The following is a 15618-nucleotide window of genomic DNA, read 5'->3' on the forward strand; positions in this document are numbered from 1 at the left end:
GGGGTAGACGGAGGAAACGGGTAGCAGACACTTCAGGAACACATAGCTACCTTTCTTTTTTTTAGTTCGTCCAGCTAAAACAAGAAGCATGAGCAGCAGTTACACAGCAGCACGAGAGCCGGCACACACACGCACGCACGCACGCACACACACACACACACACGCACATACACACACGCAAGCGCACACACACACACACACACACACGGCATGAAGAAGCTTTGCAGAGTCAGCCATTACCATCACATGTGAGGCACTTTTAAGAATTATGCAGAGAGAAATGAAATAGTGGCAGCTTCTGTGAGGAAGAAGAGACAATTCATGTGGCTATCAAACAGGCAGCAGAGGGGGGGGGGGGGGGCAGTGACAGGCCTTGATTGGGTAGAGTTGGTCTTGGTAGGGAGCACTTACTGTCAGTTCCTGAGCAGTCACTGGCCGACTCCATCTTCTCCCTGGAAGAGGCAAGCGGTGAAGTACTTATGGCCGGAGAACAATATCCACCGAGCTACTGAGAAGCTGTTCATGTGTGCAGGAGAAGTGTGTGAAGCGTGTGAAGCGTGTGAAGCGTGTGAAGCGTGTGAAGTGTGTGAAGCGTGTGAAGCTGCGTGTTTGAGTCTGGAATCACTTGTTCGCTACGTGATCAACGGCAGTGGACGGGAAATTAAGATTCCAGACATGAATCACAATCATTAAAACACTAAAACACAACAGACGTGTTGCTGAGCAGTAATTCACATGTGCAGCTAAAGTCAGTATGTTACATGTGTTCTTAGCTTTGAGGGCAGTTTATACAGTACTGTTGTATCGATACAACATAGTATTGTGATATTTTGCGGGTCTAAAGTTTTGTGGTGTCAAACTTTTATTGTAAACTATAAATTTAGCAAATAAAAATAAAAATCTTTTGGTAAAAATAGATTTTTCCGTCAAAGATTCAGGCCCAGTCCCACACGCCCCCCTAGTTCAGGGGTCGGCAACCTTTACTATCCAAAGAGACGTTTTCTCCTATTTTCCACCAAATAAAATTAGTCTGGAGCCGCAAAAGCTATTTGATATCACAGCTTATAAAGTGTTATATATAGTTACATTATATATACAAAAACTATAGTTTGTTGTATTTATGAAAATATAGAACAAGAATAAAGACAACTCTTGACATTTTATTGCAATTTTACCTGTTAGAACAATATCAAACTCTTATGAAGAGGAGAGTTTGCTGCAGCAGCTGAGAAATCGCTCTTTGTCGCTCATCTCCAGCGTGACACTTTTCATGAAATGCTGTGTGCTTGTTGTGGAAGCATACAGTAAGTCAGCATCGTTGGCAGTGAAAGCAAATGAAGACGTCCACGCAGAGTTAAACTCTCTATTTTCCTCCGTGACTTTTCTTTTTTTGGATTAATGCATTGATAGTTTACAGAGGGCGGGGGTCTGAACATCATGACTAGCCGCCTGTAGGGAAAAGCGCTTGACAGGAGTAGAGGATTTAACTGCCTGTGGGAATAATTAACATATAAGATTCTGTTCATTCTTGCTTAGAACTTATATTCTCTCTGAGCACGTTTCTCTTTTTGGAGAGAGTCATGTGAGATAACTTCTTCGATTAGCGCAATTCTCCTGCTCTTCTTTCTATTTCCTCGTCTCTCCCCGTGTGTCACGTGTGTGTAAACCTCGATCGAGTCAGGAAACTTGTCAGAATACTCATGTTTGATTGGCTGAGCTGCATCGCGTGATGTGATTTGCAATGCATTGGTCGGTGTGTTTCCTGCACCACCGAACAAGTGCCGTAACGGCTGAATAAGAGGCGCCGGTTAAAGTTTCAACTCGGTGCCCAATATGTAGAATTCCGAATTATCTATCGGTTTTTAGTTCCTGGGTCCGGATCCGGTGCGCCAGTTGGGGACCTCAGGGAGCTGCAACAGAGAGGCTAAAGAACCGCATGCGGCTCGCGAGCCGCAGGTTGCCGACCCCTGCCCTAAGGCCTTGAACCCTGAACCCTCAGGGACGTATATGACGTCACCTGTTAAGTGGTTGAGTGTGAGAGACTGTGAGGGGTCGATGTGGTGTAAATACGAACGGGACATATCACGTCCAATGATGTGCATTTATTTAATACTTTTTACTCCCTGATTCAAACGTCTTCCAGGCTTTTGACTCATTTAAGTTATTTGTCAAATGATCTATCGACTAAATACACTTTAATGTTTGATGAATAGATGATATAATCTCTGCTTTCACGTGTTTGTACGTTCCATCTTCAAGCCCAAATGTTTCTGTGTAAATGTACGTTATCACACTTGTTGTCATACTCAGCATATACATCCAAAAATGCTTAAAATTGCAAAAGGTCTGTATTGTGACATAAGTGTGTTGTATAAATATTATATTATATTATATAGTATAAAATGATATATAAAGTATACAGTAAATAGTGCACTAGGTAGAAAATAGAGATTGTTTTGAACACTTTGTGTGTGTTGAAGCCAACGTGTCTCTTTATACAGTGTGTTTTCACATACTGTATCTGTGCGTGTGTGTGCACGTGTGTGTGTGTGTGTGTGTGTGTGTGTGTGTGAGTGTCTCTTACGGGCTGTCTGCCTCAGGCGCTCTGCTCAGTACTCTCTGCAGCAGCCCCGTCAGACTGGCTATCTGCTTCTCCATGGCCTCCATACGCTCCCTGGATTCACACCAGAGACACGGAGGAGACTGTAACATGAATACGTAACGCGTCGTAACGACTGCTGATCTCTCCCAGTGCTCCTCCTACGTCCTCCTCTTAAGAGCCATTTGTACGAGCTTAGTTCAACATTTATGGGTGAATGAAACTATTCATTTTCAAATCTGTCACTTAAATGTATAAATACTGTGTTATTGTGAATATCTAGCTAAACAAACACACAGTACACTATAACTATAATGTGTTACTTCAGTGGTCCTCGTGTGAGGAACACCGTGCACGCAGAAGTGTTAGTTGAGAACTACGTCCTACCTAGTCTCGGTTTCGTTTCCCAGCAGAGGCGATCCGAAGACTCCGGGTCCGCCCCCCTCCCCTCCGGGCCCGGCCATTAGGCAGAGCTGCTCCGAGGTGAGACCCAACCCCGGGTTCTGGCCCCGGGCTTTGGGACTGTCCCCGAACACAGAGGAGGTCACGGAGTCCCTTCTCAAACTCTGCCTCCCCGGGGAGCCCCGACCGGGCATGGTGCCCGCGTAGGACTCCCTCATGTCGGGGATCTTCTGCGGGGAGGACGGCGGAGGAACCCGCAGCCCCATGGCCAACATGGACGCAGCGTAGGAGTCGTTGTAAAGCGGTCCTCCCGGTCTGTAGAGAGCACCGCTTTCCATCAGCTCTCCTTGTAAAGCGGCCGCTGTATAGGAGGTGAGGGAACGCATCGCTCCAGCACCTCCTCCTCCTCCTCCTCCTCCTCCGCCTCCTCCCCCTCCTCCACGGCGATATAAGGAGCCATAGGGGTCAGCTCTGGCTGGTAGAGGAGAGTGAGGACCTCCTGCCAGACTCAGCCGACTTGTGTCCGGGCCCAGAGAGTAGGGGTCCGCGTAGATCCCACGTTCGTCCCCCCGCAGCAGCACCATGCTCCTGGATCCCCCCACCTCGTCGTCGGGCTTCACGTCCCGGCGCTCCAGGATGGCGCTGGAGGAGGCGCAGAAGGCCTGCTGGGCATGATGGGGCTGGTGGAGCTGCTGCTGCTGCTGCTGGAGCTGCTGCTGCTGCTGCTGGAGCTGCTGCTGCTGCTGCTGCTGCTGCTGCTGCTGCTGCTGCTGGTGGTGGGGGGAGGAGTGGTGGGACTGGGAGTGCGGCTGCTGGTGGGGGTGCGGCAGGGAGTGGATGTGGTGGGGGGGCCCGGCATAGGAGGAGGGCCTGCCGCCACTGTAGAGGAGGCGGGCGCGGGACGGCGAGCCCTGAGGGGAGGCGGAGGAAGACGAATGCTGGGAAGACATGTGAGGGTTGCTGAGGCGGCGGTTTGGTGAAGAGTCCTGAGGAGCGTACACCATCTCCCTCTGTGAGCAAACAACAACAACAACAACAACAACCCACCTGTTTAAATCCTCTTTTACACTGGGATTCTAGTCATGTCATGTTATTGTTTGTGTCGCTTTTACTGTTTCTGTTTTTACCAAGTAAAGTGTCTTTGAGTACCTTTTAAAGCCCTATTCAAAAGAAATGTATTATTATTAAAACTATTGTTATTATGATTATCATCATCAAGTATCTCGGAGTGTTGAATCAGTTTTAACTGGACAAAGAACTTATTCTTTGTTTGTACTTTTAGACTTTTAGTGAAAGAATTTAATAAACTCGTTTATCCTAAATGATTCCTCTCATTACTTCTAAATTCTGTAGAAGGACAGACGTTTATTGATGACACTGATCATCAAAAGATCATTTATAAACATGAGAACATGGAGTTTTGCAACACTTATGATTTTGGTCCGTTACAGCCAAGAATTTTGGCGGCAATAAATCAAACTAAATTGCTCTTGCAGCTCCTGTTTATCCAGATAACAACGAGATAACACATCATCCCCACACACACACACACACACACACACACACACACACACACACGCACACACACACACACACACACACACATGTGAGGGCACATAAGTTAACAGGAAGTGTAATTAACTGGAGCGTTTCCGAGCGGCTAAGTGTCCACAGCGGGTTTGCATGTAAATAGTTTTACAAAACAAGCAACATGAGGTGCAAATACAGACTCTGTTTAACGATGTGATTGCACGACTGATCATGTGATTAAGTCAAATTATATTCATTTAGAATTTGTTGAAGACACATTAGTAGCGTGCCAGTGTTTAAGCCTGATGTGAATGGATTATTGGGATTTAATCTATTCTTCCATTCATCTCTTCTTTTTCTATATATAATATAGAATCGGCTTTGTTATTTACATTTACACATTTCTTTATACAGCCCAAAGTCACAAACTCAGGACAGCAAACGACAACCTTCGTCCTATTCTGCCCTCATTTCAGATCAGGAAAGAAAATCCCCAAACATCCCTTTAACAGGGAATAAATGAAAGAAACCTCTTAGGACGGATCCCTCTCCCTGATATTAGTGATATGATCACTTTACCATTGACAACCTAAAGGAGACATATCCTGCTCATTTTCAGGTTTATACTTGTGTTTTGGGTTTCTACTAGAACAAGTTTACATTGTTTAATGTAAAAAAAACACCTTATTTTTCTCATACTGTCTGTGTGAATATACCTGCAATCACCCTCTGTCTGAAACGCTCCGTTTTAGCGCCTGTCTCTTTAAGAGCCCCCCTCCCTACAGAGCCCAGTCTGCTCTGATTGGCTTGCGTGAAAAAGTACGAGGCACCTTTTCAAAGGTAGTTCTCAAAATGTGGGTGGAGATACTCATATGGGGGGTGGGCGGTATAGAGATGTGAAGCTCCGCCCCCTTTGGGTGACCACCATGGGAGCTTATTTCTAAAAAGAATAATATGTACGAGCCTGCATTGATTGGCTTGTTGAATCACATGTTTTCTGATCCAAACAGCCGATAACAAACTGACTGGGTTGTCTTATTTGACAGTTTGTGGGTTGATAAATAATAATATATGTGCACAAGCACTGAACAAGTGAATCTTTTATGAGATGTCCCTTTTAAAAAGAAACGGCGGAGCGACTAGTCAGTTAAAAAAAATGAATAAATGTTGCAACGAGCCAGTGCCGTTCACTGTAACATGTTACAGCAACTCATAGATTGACGGGAAAGACTCCAAATTGCCCCCTTAAATGCGTTTTAAGTTGCACTCGATAGCTTATTGACGGAGCTGAGCGTGAAGGGTTTGTCTTTTGGCGTTAATCTTAAAAACGTCAAAGAGAAAGGATGAAACAAAGCGGAGCAGAACGGAGAGAGTGTTGGTAGGAACCGGCCGAGAGTGATAGTTACAGCCGGGTGACACAAAAGAAGACAACACTGTAATGGCTCCTGGAGACCATGCAAATTGAAAAACCAATATTTCCACATAATAACCCTTAGGCCTCTCACAGCAGCGCCCCGGAACGGCCTCGCGGCAAAACTAATGACTCCGGTGCCATCATCTTCCACCTTGTATCTTAGCAACGACGCCATCCTTTCAAAACCCGAAGACACAAAGACGTGTTCATTCCACCCGAGGAGCCCCTGAAGTCGCAAGACGTCGCAGGTACGGCACCCCCGAAAGGTTCATAACCGGACTTTTTCTCCTGCCGATTAAAAAATCTGCCAAATCAATCTCATCGTTAACCACAGACTGTCCTCCAGACCCGGGACAGACTGCAGTAGTCCTGTTCTCTGTGGGCTGCAATCAGGGAATAATCTTGGCTCTTGCTGGCTGGGGTTCAATACGCTCTCACACACACGTACACACACACACACACACACACACACACACACACACACGTCCTAGTCTCTCACCTTGGTAAAGCCAGAAGCTGCAGTGTACCTCACACACACACACACTTAAAAACTCAAGGTAAGCCTGTTTTTTTTTTGATACGGCTGTAAAACGCCGGAAAAGGTTTCAGAGCTGCAAGCTTTAGACGACGAGCTCACATGAGACATCTGACCTCTACAACATTGGCGGGCAGCTGTGCATCATGCAAATCTGCAAGCAGAGAAGCAATCACACTCACGAGCATGTGAACAAAAGGCTTCGGGGTGTTTGATTGACGGCAACATCAAGAAAAACGCGTCAAAAATGCCCCCGCTGTCGAAAAAACGCTCGCTTCGTCTCCACTGCATAGCATGCAAATTCATTTTTTATGCACTGCATATGTCTGCTGCTTCTCTATAATGTAATATTTTTTCCAGTTTCTAATTTATCGTATTCTATAAAAGCAGCATTCTCTCTGAAATTTTTAAATTACAGCTTTCTCATTTGCATAATCACGCTGTAATTAGACAGCGACTGAATGCGAGCGCTTGTTCAGAGGAACACTAACACTGCAGGACCGGGTGACATCAGCCGCTGGTTTATTTTGCTCCAGCTGTAACCGAACGCACAGAGCATCGGTTATCATGCTAATCAGGCTGATGCCACATTTCATTTGCCAGCATGTCGACTGATGAATTAAGATAAAAATCCCTGTTGTGGCTCATCAATAAGAGCTCAGCTACTGAACAGGAGGGATGTCACAGGTATGAAGAGGCTTTCACTCCTGTAGTTGGGTTCATTTAGTCCGAACCAGGGGGGGTTCTGGTCCGGTTCCTGTTCACACTGACAAGAAGTTCTACAGACTGACGGGTAACTCGTCATCCTGCATCATCAGGACCGACGTGGAGAAACCAAACTCACTTAAATGCTTCTGGTAAATATCTATGTTCTTTGATTAATGACTAATTAAAAAGCATTATTAGTATTTCTAGATGAGATGTTAACGGAAGAGACGGGACTGACAAGAGCCCGTTTAACGCTCCAGATGACTGGTGTGAAGTATGAGGAGTATTACTGTGGGATCGCTGTCACACACTTTTAAATGCAGTAATGAACCGTCAAAGTACACCGAGTCAGATACAAGTACAGCAGCTGTTGACCGGTTCATCTGCCCTCTCTTAGGCGACTAATCGGTAAGATGTCTTTTGTCTAACAGATGATTTTTTTATGCATTTTTCATGCTGAATGACTTATTTACTAGAAACGTGCGGCACATTTCTGGTAAACGAAAGATTTGAAGTGGTGCTTTTTTGTGATTATTTTTGGAGAATCAACTAATCGATTAGTCGACTGAGACTTTCTGGATGACGTGCTCATGAACATAAGTACAGACCTATACGACCACTTCATGAACAGATGTAAAGAAGTTCAGCCTTTTAAATCCTGCTGAAATCAGCGGTCTATATATCAGCTCCTACATCTCAAAACACTGCTGCTACACGCTACAGCTAGCGCCGTGAACTACCACGGCTCTGTATGTGTATCAAACTCAGTCCTCAGATAAACTGGACCTCAGTATATCATCTTATAATTTACAGTCAGCCGGCAAACAGCCCACTCAGCACCGGTGACGTGAAAGACTTGGCGCCGGTCCAGGAAGAGCAGTGCCGGGAGTAAGACAGGTCACATGACTCCCTCTCAGAGAGTGGACGGGACTAACTTATGCAAACTAGCGTTTGTAAAGACATAAGGAAATGATATCAGTGATATGTGGGGAACGATATCAGCGTGGGGGTGAAATAAGAACAGAAAACTATGTTTTAGGAGAGTCACCGAGCGTTTTCTTCGTGGGATGATTTGGCTGCTGTCTGCCAGAAAGAGACAATGTTTGTCTCGCTTCCTAATTAATGAGTCAGAAACCAGCTGCACCGGGAATTAATTGGCAACGAAGGAAAAGGTGACTGTGACTAAAGCAGGAGCATTTTCCCTGCATCGCGTCAGACGTCGGTAATGATGAAAACGTCGTCCCTCTGTCCTCTTAAGCCGGGCTCAGAGTGCAGGAGTTCTTAAGTCCTGACTGATTTTTAAATTGGGTTGCATCACACACATACGAGGAGAATCAGATGTTCCTCTCTCAAATCTCAAACATACACACACAACAGGACTCAAAACTAATTGCGCATCACACACACACTACAGGGTATTAAGATTAATGTGCCAGAGGAAGCAACGCACCCCACGTGATGCCGTTGGGCCATAACACTAAAGCAGAAGGCTAAGTGTCGAGTCTGGATGAGATGATGTCTGGGGAGACGTCTATTCTTCAGCGAGAACTGGAGGTGAGATTTTAATGCGTGTCAACGGTAGAATGCTGTCTCACGTCTGTCTCCTTGTAGCCGACTTGTCTCTCTCTCGACGTAATAATAACCGATATCATCAAGATTCTGCCAAATATCAAACAAGTGTGAAATCATCGGGGCGGCCCAAGAGGCAACTTCCAGTTCTAACGAGTCAAAGCTTCATGTCTTTAACCTGCATTCTCTCTGCTGTCCATCAGGGGGCGACTCCTCTGGTTGTGTAGAAGTCTATGAGAAAATGACTCTACTTCTCTCTTGATTTATTACCTCAGTAAACATTGTAAACATGAGTTTATGGTCTCAATCTCTAGTTTCAAGTCTTCTTCAATACAGCATGATGTTCATTTAGTACATTATGGTCCATTTAGAGTCAAACAGACCATAAAGCAGGGGATGCTTTAGGGCGGGGCTACACGGTGATTGACAGGTCTCTACCAGAGCGTCTCTACGTCACTTCTCGCTGATTGCAAAAAAGATATCGACAGCCAAATGACAGAACTTGTGGCTTCAAAACATCAGTCCTCAAACCAATGGGTGACGTCACGACGACTAAGTCCACTTACAGTCTGTGGTCCCGATGGGGCTGCGAACGGTTCTCAAGGTTTAAAACTGGATCTATAAACCCCTCATACTACCAGACAATCTGGGCCGAACATACCGACCGAGGTCCTGGACCGGATTTCTTCTCCGATTGTCTGGAGGGTGAATCGGGGTATATTCCACCAAAAACACTCGGCTTTGGCGACAGTTAACGGACTTTTCTACATCATTGATAGAAACAAAAAAAACATATTTGCACCCACACAGAGATTCAAACTCTTACCCGCAGGTCTCCGTTAGCCAGGTGTGGGTGTTGGTGTCCGGGGTAGGTGCCGTAGATGGGCTCTTTGCAGTAAATCTTGATTACGCAGCGGTCCTGAACGTCCCGCGGGTCCTCCAGCTCGTAGAAGACGTTACGAGTCTCGTCTTTGATCAGCAGCGCTGTGTTTGGAGACCTGGACATCAATAATCATCAAAACACAATATCAAACACTGATGAATAGCCCATGCAAAAGACAATCTCAGTAGCTATTACCCGCTAATAATAAGTGAAGTACAGTGGAGGAGGGGGAACCGAGGGTCTTTGAACTGAATGAGGCGCCGTAATGAGAGAATCAACTGGACGCGGCTTCATATTGAATTCATCAAAAGAGTAATTTGAGTTCACAGAGTCCTGCTGACAACCGTAATGTGAGTTCATACGTATCAACCAGCAGCTTCAGAGCACATCATCTATAATTAAACACCTTGATGAAAACACCTATTGATTTTTTTACCCATTTGTTGTCCTGTATACAAACCTGTTGGTGATTATTACTGTAACATTAGCTCCGACTTCAACTGAAATTCATTTCTAGTAAGAAACTGGCGGTGTTTCTTTGACCCGGCTGCTCCCTGCACGAGAATGATTGTATTGATCCTCCACCGCTTTTCTTTTAAATGTTCTCTATATGTCCCTTAAAAGTAACTTCTGTTGTTATGCCCCCAAACCTGTGGAAGTCACTGCCTCTGGATAAGAGAATGACAAGAAATTAAAGACCTTTTTAATCTGGCTATAAATATGGAGTAATGTTAGAGCTTTAGCTTTAAGTTTCAAAGTGTTTCTTTTACTTTATTGATTATTATTTACAGATTTTTTGGTTTTATTGTTGTAAGTTTTAGTCTTGTTAAAGTTCTATTTGTTGTTGTTTCTTTTTTTAATTATTATTAAAAGCACTTTAGGCTGCATGAAAGCTGCTATATGAATAAAAGTTAGAGTTTGGAGTAATACGGGCCGACGTACGGGGAAACTGCCGATGACTCAGCTGGTGTTGAAATAACACGGACAAAATAGCAACGTCTACGGAGAGAATCAGTGCTAACGCTAGCATGCTAAGCTAACTAACTTACACAAAGGGAGAGACAGAATACATCAGAATACATCGCCAATGAATAAGTAAATAAGGCGGAAAAAACTCTTATATCTCACACGATGCAGTTAAAAGATCCCTGAACACCATCTCTCCTTGTCTAATGATACTTAGCTCGTAACTAGACGGTTTTATGTCGTACAATATACAACGTAGAGGATCCCATATAACATACAATGATCTGTAACATACAATGATCAATAATGAGACGTTTTTAATCTCATCTCTCCGTAGAAGTCCTTTCTTTTCTGTTTAAGTGACTGGAGCTCGGCCCTGTACTGTGTTTAGTATGTTTGTGTGGTGGTGTCGGACCCGAGGAAGAACAGCTGCTGCTCGCTCTACAGCTAATGGTTGATCCAAATAAATGAAAATAAAAACAAAGACCAACATTCGTAGGATTCACAGAGCTATAAAAAGCTCCGGTTAGTAACAAAACACAGGAAACGCCCACCTGAATGCTCGCAGCTTAAGACGCCGTCTCCACAAATATGTCAAAAAAATGTTTTATCCTCACTTGAAACATGTCAAAATGTGTGCAGATATTAGATATTTCCTCACACAAGCAATGAGGAGAATTCAGGTGTCGGCTTTGACTATAAAGATGAGATTCTATGGCTTTATGGATTAGTTTCTGTTTGTTTCGTCCTTTCCTGCTTTCATTCTCCTGTTTACAAAAGTTATTATTTCTATAAGTGTGTCTGAGAATGAGCTCACCTTGTGATTGATTTGATAAACTCAGAAATCAATGAGCACGTAGACAGTTCAATAACCTACACAACACACACTTTGATTTAGTTATTAAACATAACCCCCATAACCACCATGTACCTGAGCATGGCCATGGTGAGCCTCTGGGGGAACATGTGCACGATGAGGGCCCTCAGCGTGTCCAGGCTGGTCAGCTCGTGGGTCAGGTGAACCCGGCGAGTCTCCTCCCCGAGCTGGAGGAACAAGATCCCTGCATTTATGGATGGGGAGGAGCAATGAGGGAGATCCACGATGGTTGAAGGAGGAAGGGATGGAAATAGAGAGTGGAGGGACAATGTTCACCTCAAAATATTAGTTGTTCTTTTTAAGCCCATTGAGAGTGTAAGGAGTCAACTAAACACCCATTTAATCTTGAACACGACCTCCGAACATATTCAAACTAACCCGGACACTCCGCTCCGTCTTCCCCGGTGCTCATGCGGAATTCATAGAACCCTAGTTACATACGTAACCCTCGTATTAATGTTGCTGCCTAATGGCTCACGTTTTACTCACTACCACTACTTTTTATTCTAACTTATTCTACTCTTGGTTGCAGTCCCTCAAACTCTTGATCTTTTCAAACTAAAGTCAATGCTTTATACAAACCTGACACTTGATTTCAGTATTTAATTTAAACGGATGGAGCCGAGGAATGTGAAGATTCTTCGATAAAAACAGATAAACAGGTACCAATGCAACAAACACTGTAGACTGGGATCATAATCAACTGACAGCACAAAAAAGGAGACTATATATTCGATCTGACCTAAAATCTCTAACTCAATAAAGCGAACGAATAGTCGGATATAAGGATCTAAACTTCAGCATTTAGAATGAAATCATGAAACGCTTCTTGTTACTTCTGCTAAACAACGTTGTTCCTGAAGTAGCTTCATTCTCCTCAGAAGCATCAGAAGCATCACACCTAAGACAACAAATAAAGTCCCATGAAACAACACTTAATTATCATCCTCATATTAGCTGGAAGCTGCAACAGCAACGTGAACAGTGTTGGTTCTCACCAGCGTGTGAAGAGTAGAAAGAGAAAACCGTTGTTCCTTCGTAACACGTGTTGCTTTATAAGAAGAAGCTTTTTCTCACCTAGAAGTTGCATTAAACCAGCATATTATTACCAAAGCTTCAATATTCTGCCGGTCGTTTGAGAGCTGTTTTAGAAATGATTGCATTTTGTCCCACCTTTTCTAACGCCTCTAAACGCATCACCTGAGAGACACTTTATTAAGACGCCGAAGCCGTTAATCAAAGATGACGGGCAGCTCGGCGAGATCATTTGGAAACATTACGCAGCTCTGTTTGTATTCAGCGTTCATATAGACTCAAGTCTGTGATTTCACTCTCAGAGGGCTGAACCAGACGAACACTTGATGCCTTCAGTCAACTCAAAGAAAGAGCTTCTGTGTAAGAGAGCGCCGCTGTAAAGTCACAGCTAATGCATCTTGTCCACAGCATCAAAGGAGATTAATAGTTTACATGCACGGACACGTCCTGCGTGTGATTGGCTCTGAGCTGAAGGCTTGATCGACTTTTACTTTCAATCACGATTTAAGCTTCAAACGCTCGTTAGGCTCCTTCTCAGTCAATTAGGTGACAAATGTCGAGGATTTCTTCGTCAATTAGTGTTTTTTATACTTTTTTCATGCTGAATGACTGATTCCTAAGAAACATATGAGCACATCTCTGGTGAACACGAGATTCAAAACGATGATTTTGTGCGACTCTTCGTGGAGAAACTCCATTAAATCAACTAGTCGAAGGACTTCTCGTATTATTGTTCCGCATTTCGTGTCGCACTGATTGTAAAAATAATCAAAGAGTTTATTCGATTATCGTCTTGTCTTTAATAATAGAAGAGGTCAAATAGTTCCCAGTGATTATAAAAATAGTATTTTTTCTTGAAAAGCCCGTCGCTCCTACAGTTACAGTGGGGCGGCTAAATGCTATGCTAACTAAGAAGACTCACTTTTCTCTCATGGCTTTTACTGAACTGATGGAATGTTGTTTTCTCTATTTTGATGATTTTATCTCAATCTCAATGACTTTTATGGTGTTTTTAATACAAACAGGAGAACGAGAGAATACGAGGAGTTTAAGAGACTGTAGCTGGTGTAACAGATGAACCCGTGTGTGTCATCGCGGTCACAGTGTAGCACAGAGTGAAGGCCTTTTCTTAAAGACAGCATTCTGACCTGGCGCCCGCAGCTTGGCCTGGCTGGACGAGCGAGCCAGCGGCAGGCTCTGGCGGAGCCGGTTCATCCGGTTGAAGCCGATCGGCATTTCGGACTCCGACATGGTCCCCAGATTTTCCGCCGACGCGAAGGAAACCTTGCTGGCCTGGTCGGCGAGAGCCGGCTGTGTCGGGCTGAGTCGAGTCACACGAGGTGTGCGAGTCTGCAAGACACGAGATAAGAAGTTAGTAGACGGGGGGGGGGCAACAGAGATAAAGACAGATGAAGCATCTTATTCTGCTGTGACGGCAGATGCCGTCATCAAAGAGTTAAGATGAGAAACTGTAGAACGCACAGACACGAGCAGACAAAATGGCCTCTGGGAAACCAAACAGTGGCAGAAAAAAAGAGAAAATAAACAGTTTAGCTCAGACAGAGAGCCGGCAACAAAGAGGAAGCTGCAGATAACATTAGAGTCCCTCAGACCAGAGCAGCAGCCAGGTTAGACGAACCAAACATCCCGCCCTGAAGAGTCTACTGCTTAATTAAGAATGCTTCAATTAGAGAGGGCAGGTGTGCAGAAAGGTGCTTCTAAAGATAAAATAAATGTTATTCTGCAGACAAAAGAAGTGAGCAAACGCGATGCTCTGTGACGCTAATGACCGCAGCCTCCCTCCCTAATCCAGATTACCAGACATATTCCACCTGTCCAATCCGAGCCGCCGTGGGAGCCCACATTGTGCAGGACCTCTCATTACAGCGTCGACCGGGAGCCGCTGCAGCAGGTTCGGCTCCTGATGAATCCTCACTGACGAGATATTTCTCCGGCCCACAGAATACGGTAATGAGCTCCCACAGTGCTGCGTGAAGCCGACTGCGACCGCTTCACGCATCTGCGCTTTGCTCGCTCCTCACGAGCGGCGACGACAAGCTGAGTGTGTGTGTGTGTGTGTGTGTATGTATGTATGTGTGTGTGTGTGTGCGTGTATCTAGGAAATCGATGTCAAAAGACGTGAAGAATGAAATGCACATGCAGCAAACATACAAATCTGTTGCACCACATGATCTCCTGGGGCTTGGCTTCTCTCTACATGAAGCACATCTAACAGCCCCGGACAGATCATGTGTGCTGCCTCTCGTGTGTTTTGCAGATTTACGGTCTCGGAGTTCGTCTCGTCAGCCAGACGGCGTGCGGCGTCTGGCTGACGAGACTTTCGAGAGCTGCCGAGGAGAAGAGAGAAACGCAGCAAACGGGGGAATTATAAAGTTTGTGTTTAGTGAAGTGTGCATTACAAAGAGAGAGCAGACAGAGGTTAGCAACAGAGCGCGGCGGAGTTTATATGCACAGGGGGGGGGGGGGTGAACGAGCCGGAAGAAGGAGAATAACAAACAGAAGAGAGAGAAAGTCGTTCCAGAACTCGATTCGATTTTCTCTTAGATTTGCTGCAGAGGAACTTTTCTTCAGGTGGAAAGAAAGAAAGCAAGCTTGGCTAACGCTGGTGTTTTATTTCCCACAGTAACAGTCAATAAAACCCAAACAGGACGTCTCAGTGGACCCCCCTCCCTCCCACTCGACTCGGTTGTCATATTTAAGTGGCTTCTGTTGCAGTGATGAGTTATGACAGGAAATAGATGGTAGATGAGAATCAGAGGCTTGACAACCCTCCTGATCTTCCCTGGAAACTCCGGGTTTTATTTCCCTCTCCCATTGTTTCCTCCTCATCTCACAACACTCCTGTATTTCTGCAGATTTATGGGAAACTTAAACAGCTTTTTTTCCTTTTTGTTATCACAACCTGTTTCTGGCTCTTCAGCATCTTTGAGCCCAACTGTCTCTAACCTTACAACAACACAGCTATAACAAATGGGGTTTTTTGGCGGCAGAGATCTGCTCGTGTTTAGGAGGCAACCTCCGGTTCTGAAAAGTGAAGTCAGTGCTTCATGTGTTAAAGCTGCATCCTCTCTAGTGTCCA

At 44.8% G+C, this 15618-nt stretch overlaps 1 protein-coding gene across 5 annotated transcripts in view; it reads right to left on the bottom strand.

Annotated features, from left to right (window-relative positions):
* Positions 1–15618, bottom strand: part of LOC116381783 (SRC kinase signaling inhibitor 1-like) — a 78887-nt gene that overhangs the window by 8057 nt on the left and 55212 nt on the right. For 4 of the 5 annotated variants that reach the window (XM_031844210.1, XM_031844208.1, XM_031844207.1 and 1 more), the window contains 7 exons: positions 13667–13868; positions 11538–11667; positions 9584–9755; positions 2987–4011; positions 2585–2674; positions 412–452; positions 51–74 (listed from right to left, as the gene is read on the bottom strand). In XM_031844210.1, the coding sequence (XP_031700070.1) occupies positions 51–74; positions 412–452; positions 2585–2674; positions 2987–4011; positions 9584–9755; positions 11538–11667; positions 13667–13868 (1684 nt within the window). The remainder of the gene's footprint in view (positions 1–50; positions 75–411; positions 453–2584; positions 2675–2986; positions 4012–9583; positions 9756–11537; positions 11668–13666; positions 13869–15618) is intronic. The other variant, XM_031844206.1, reaches the window with a different exon arrangement.

Source organism: Anarrhichthys ocellatus, unplaced genomic scaffold (genome assembly GCF_004355925.1).
Source record: "Anarrhichthys ocellatus isolate YVR2014 unplaced genomic scaffold, GSC_Weel_1.0 scaffold4, whole genome shotgun sequence".
In the NCBI taxonomy this organism is placed as follows: Eukaryota; Metazoa; Chordata; class Actinopteri; order Perciformes; family Anarhichadidae; genus Anarrhichthys; species Anarrhichthys ocellatus.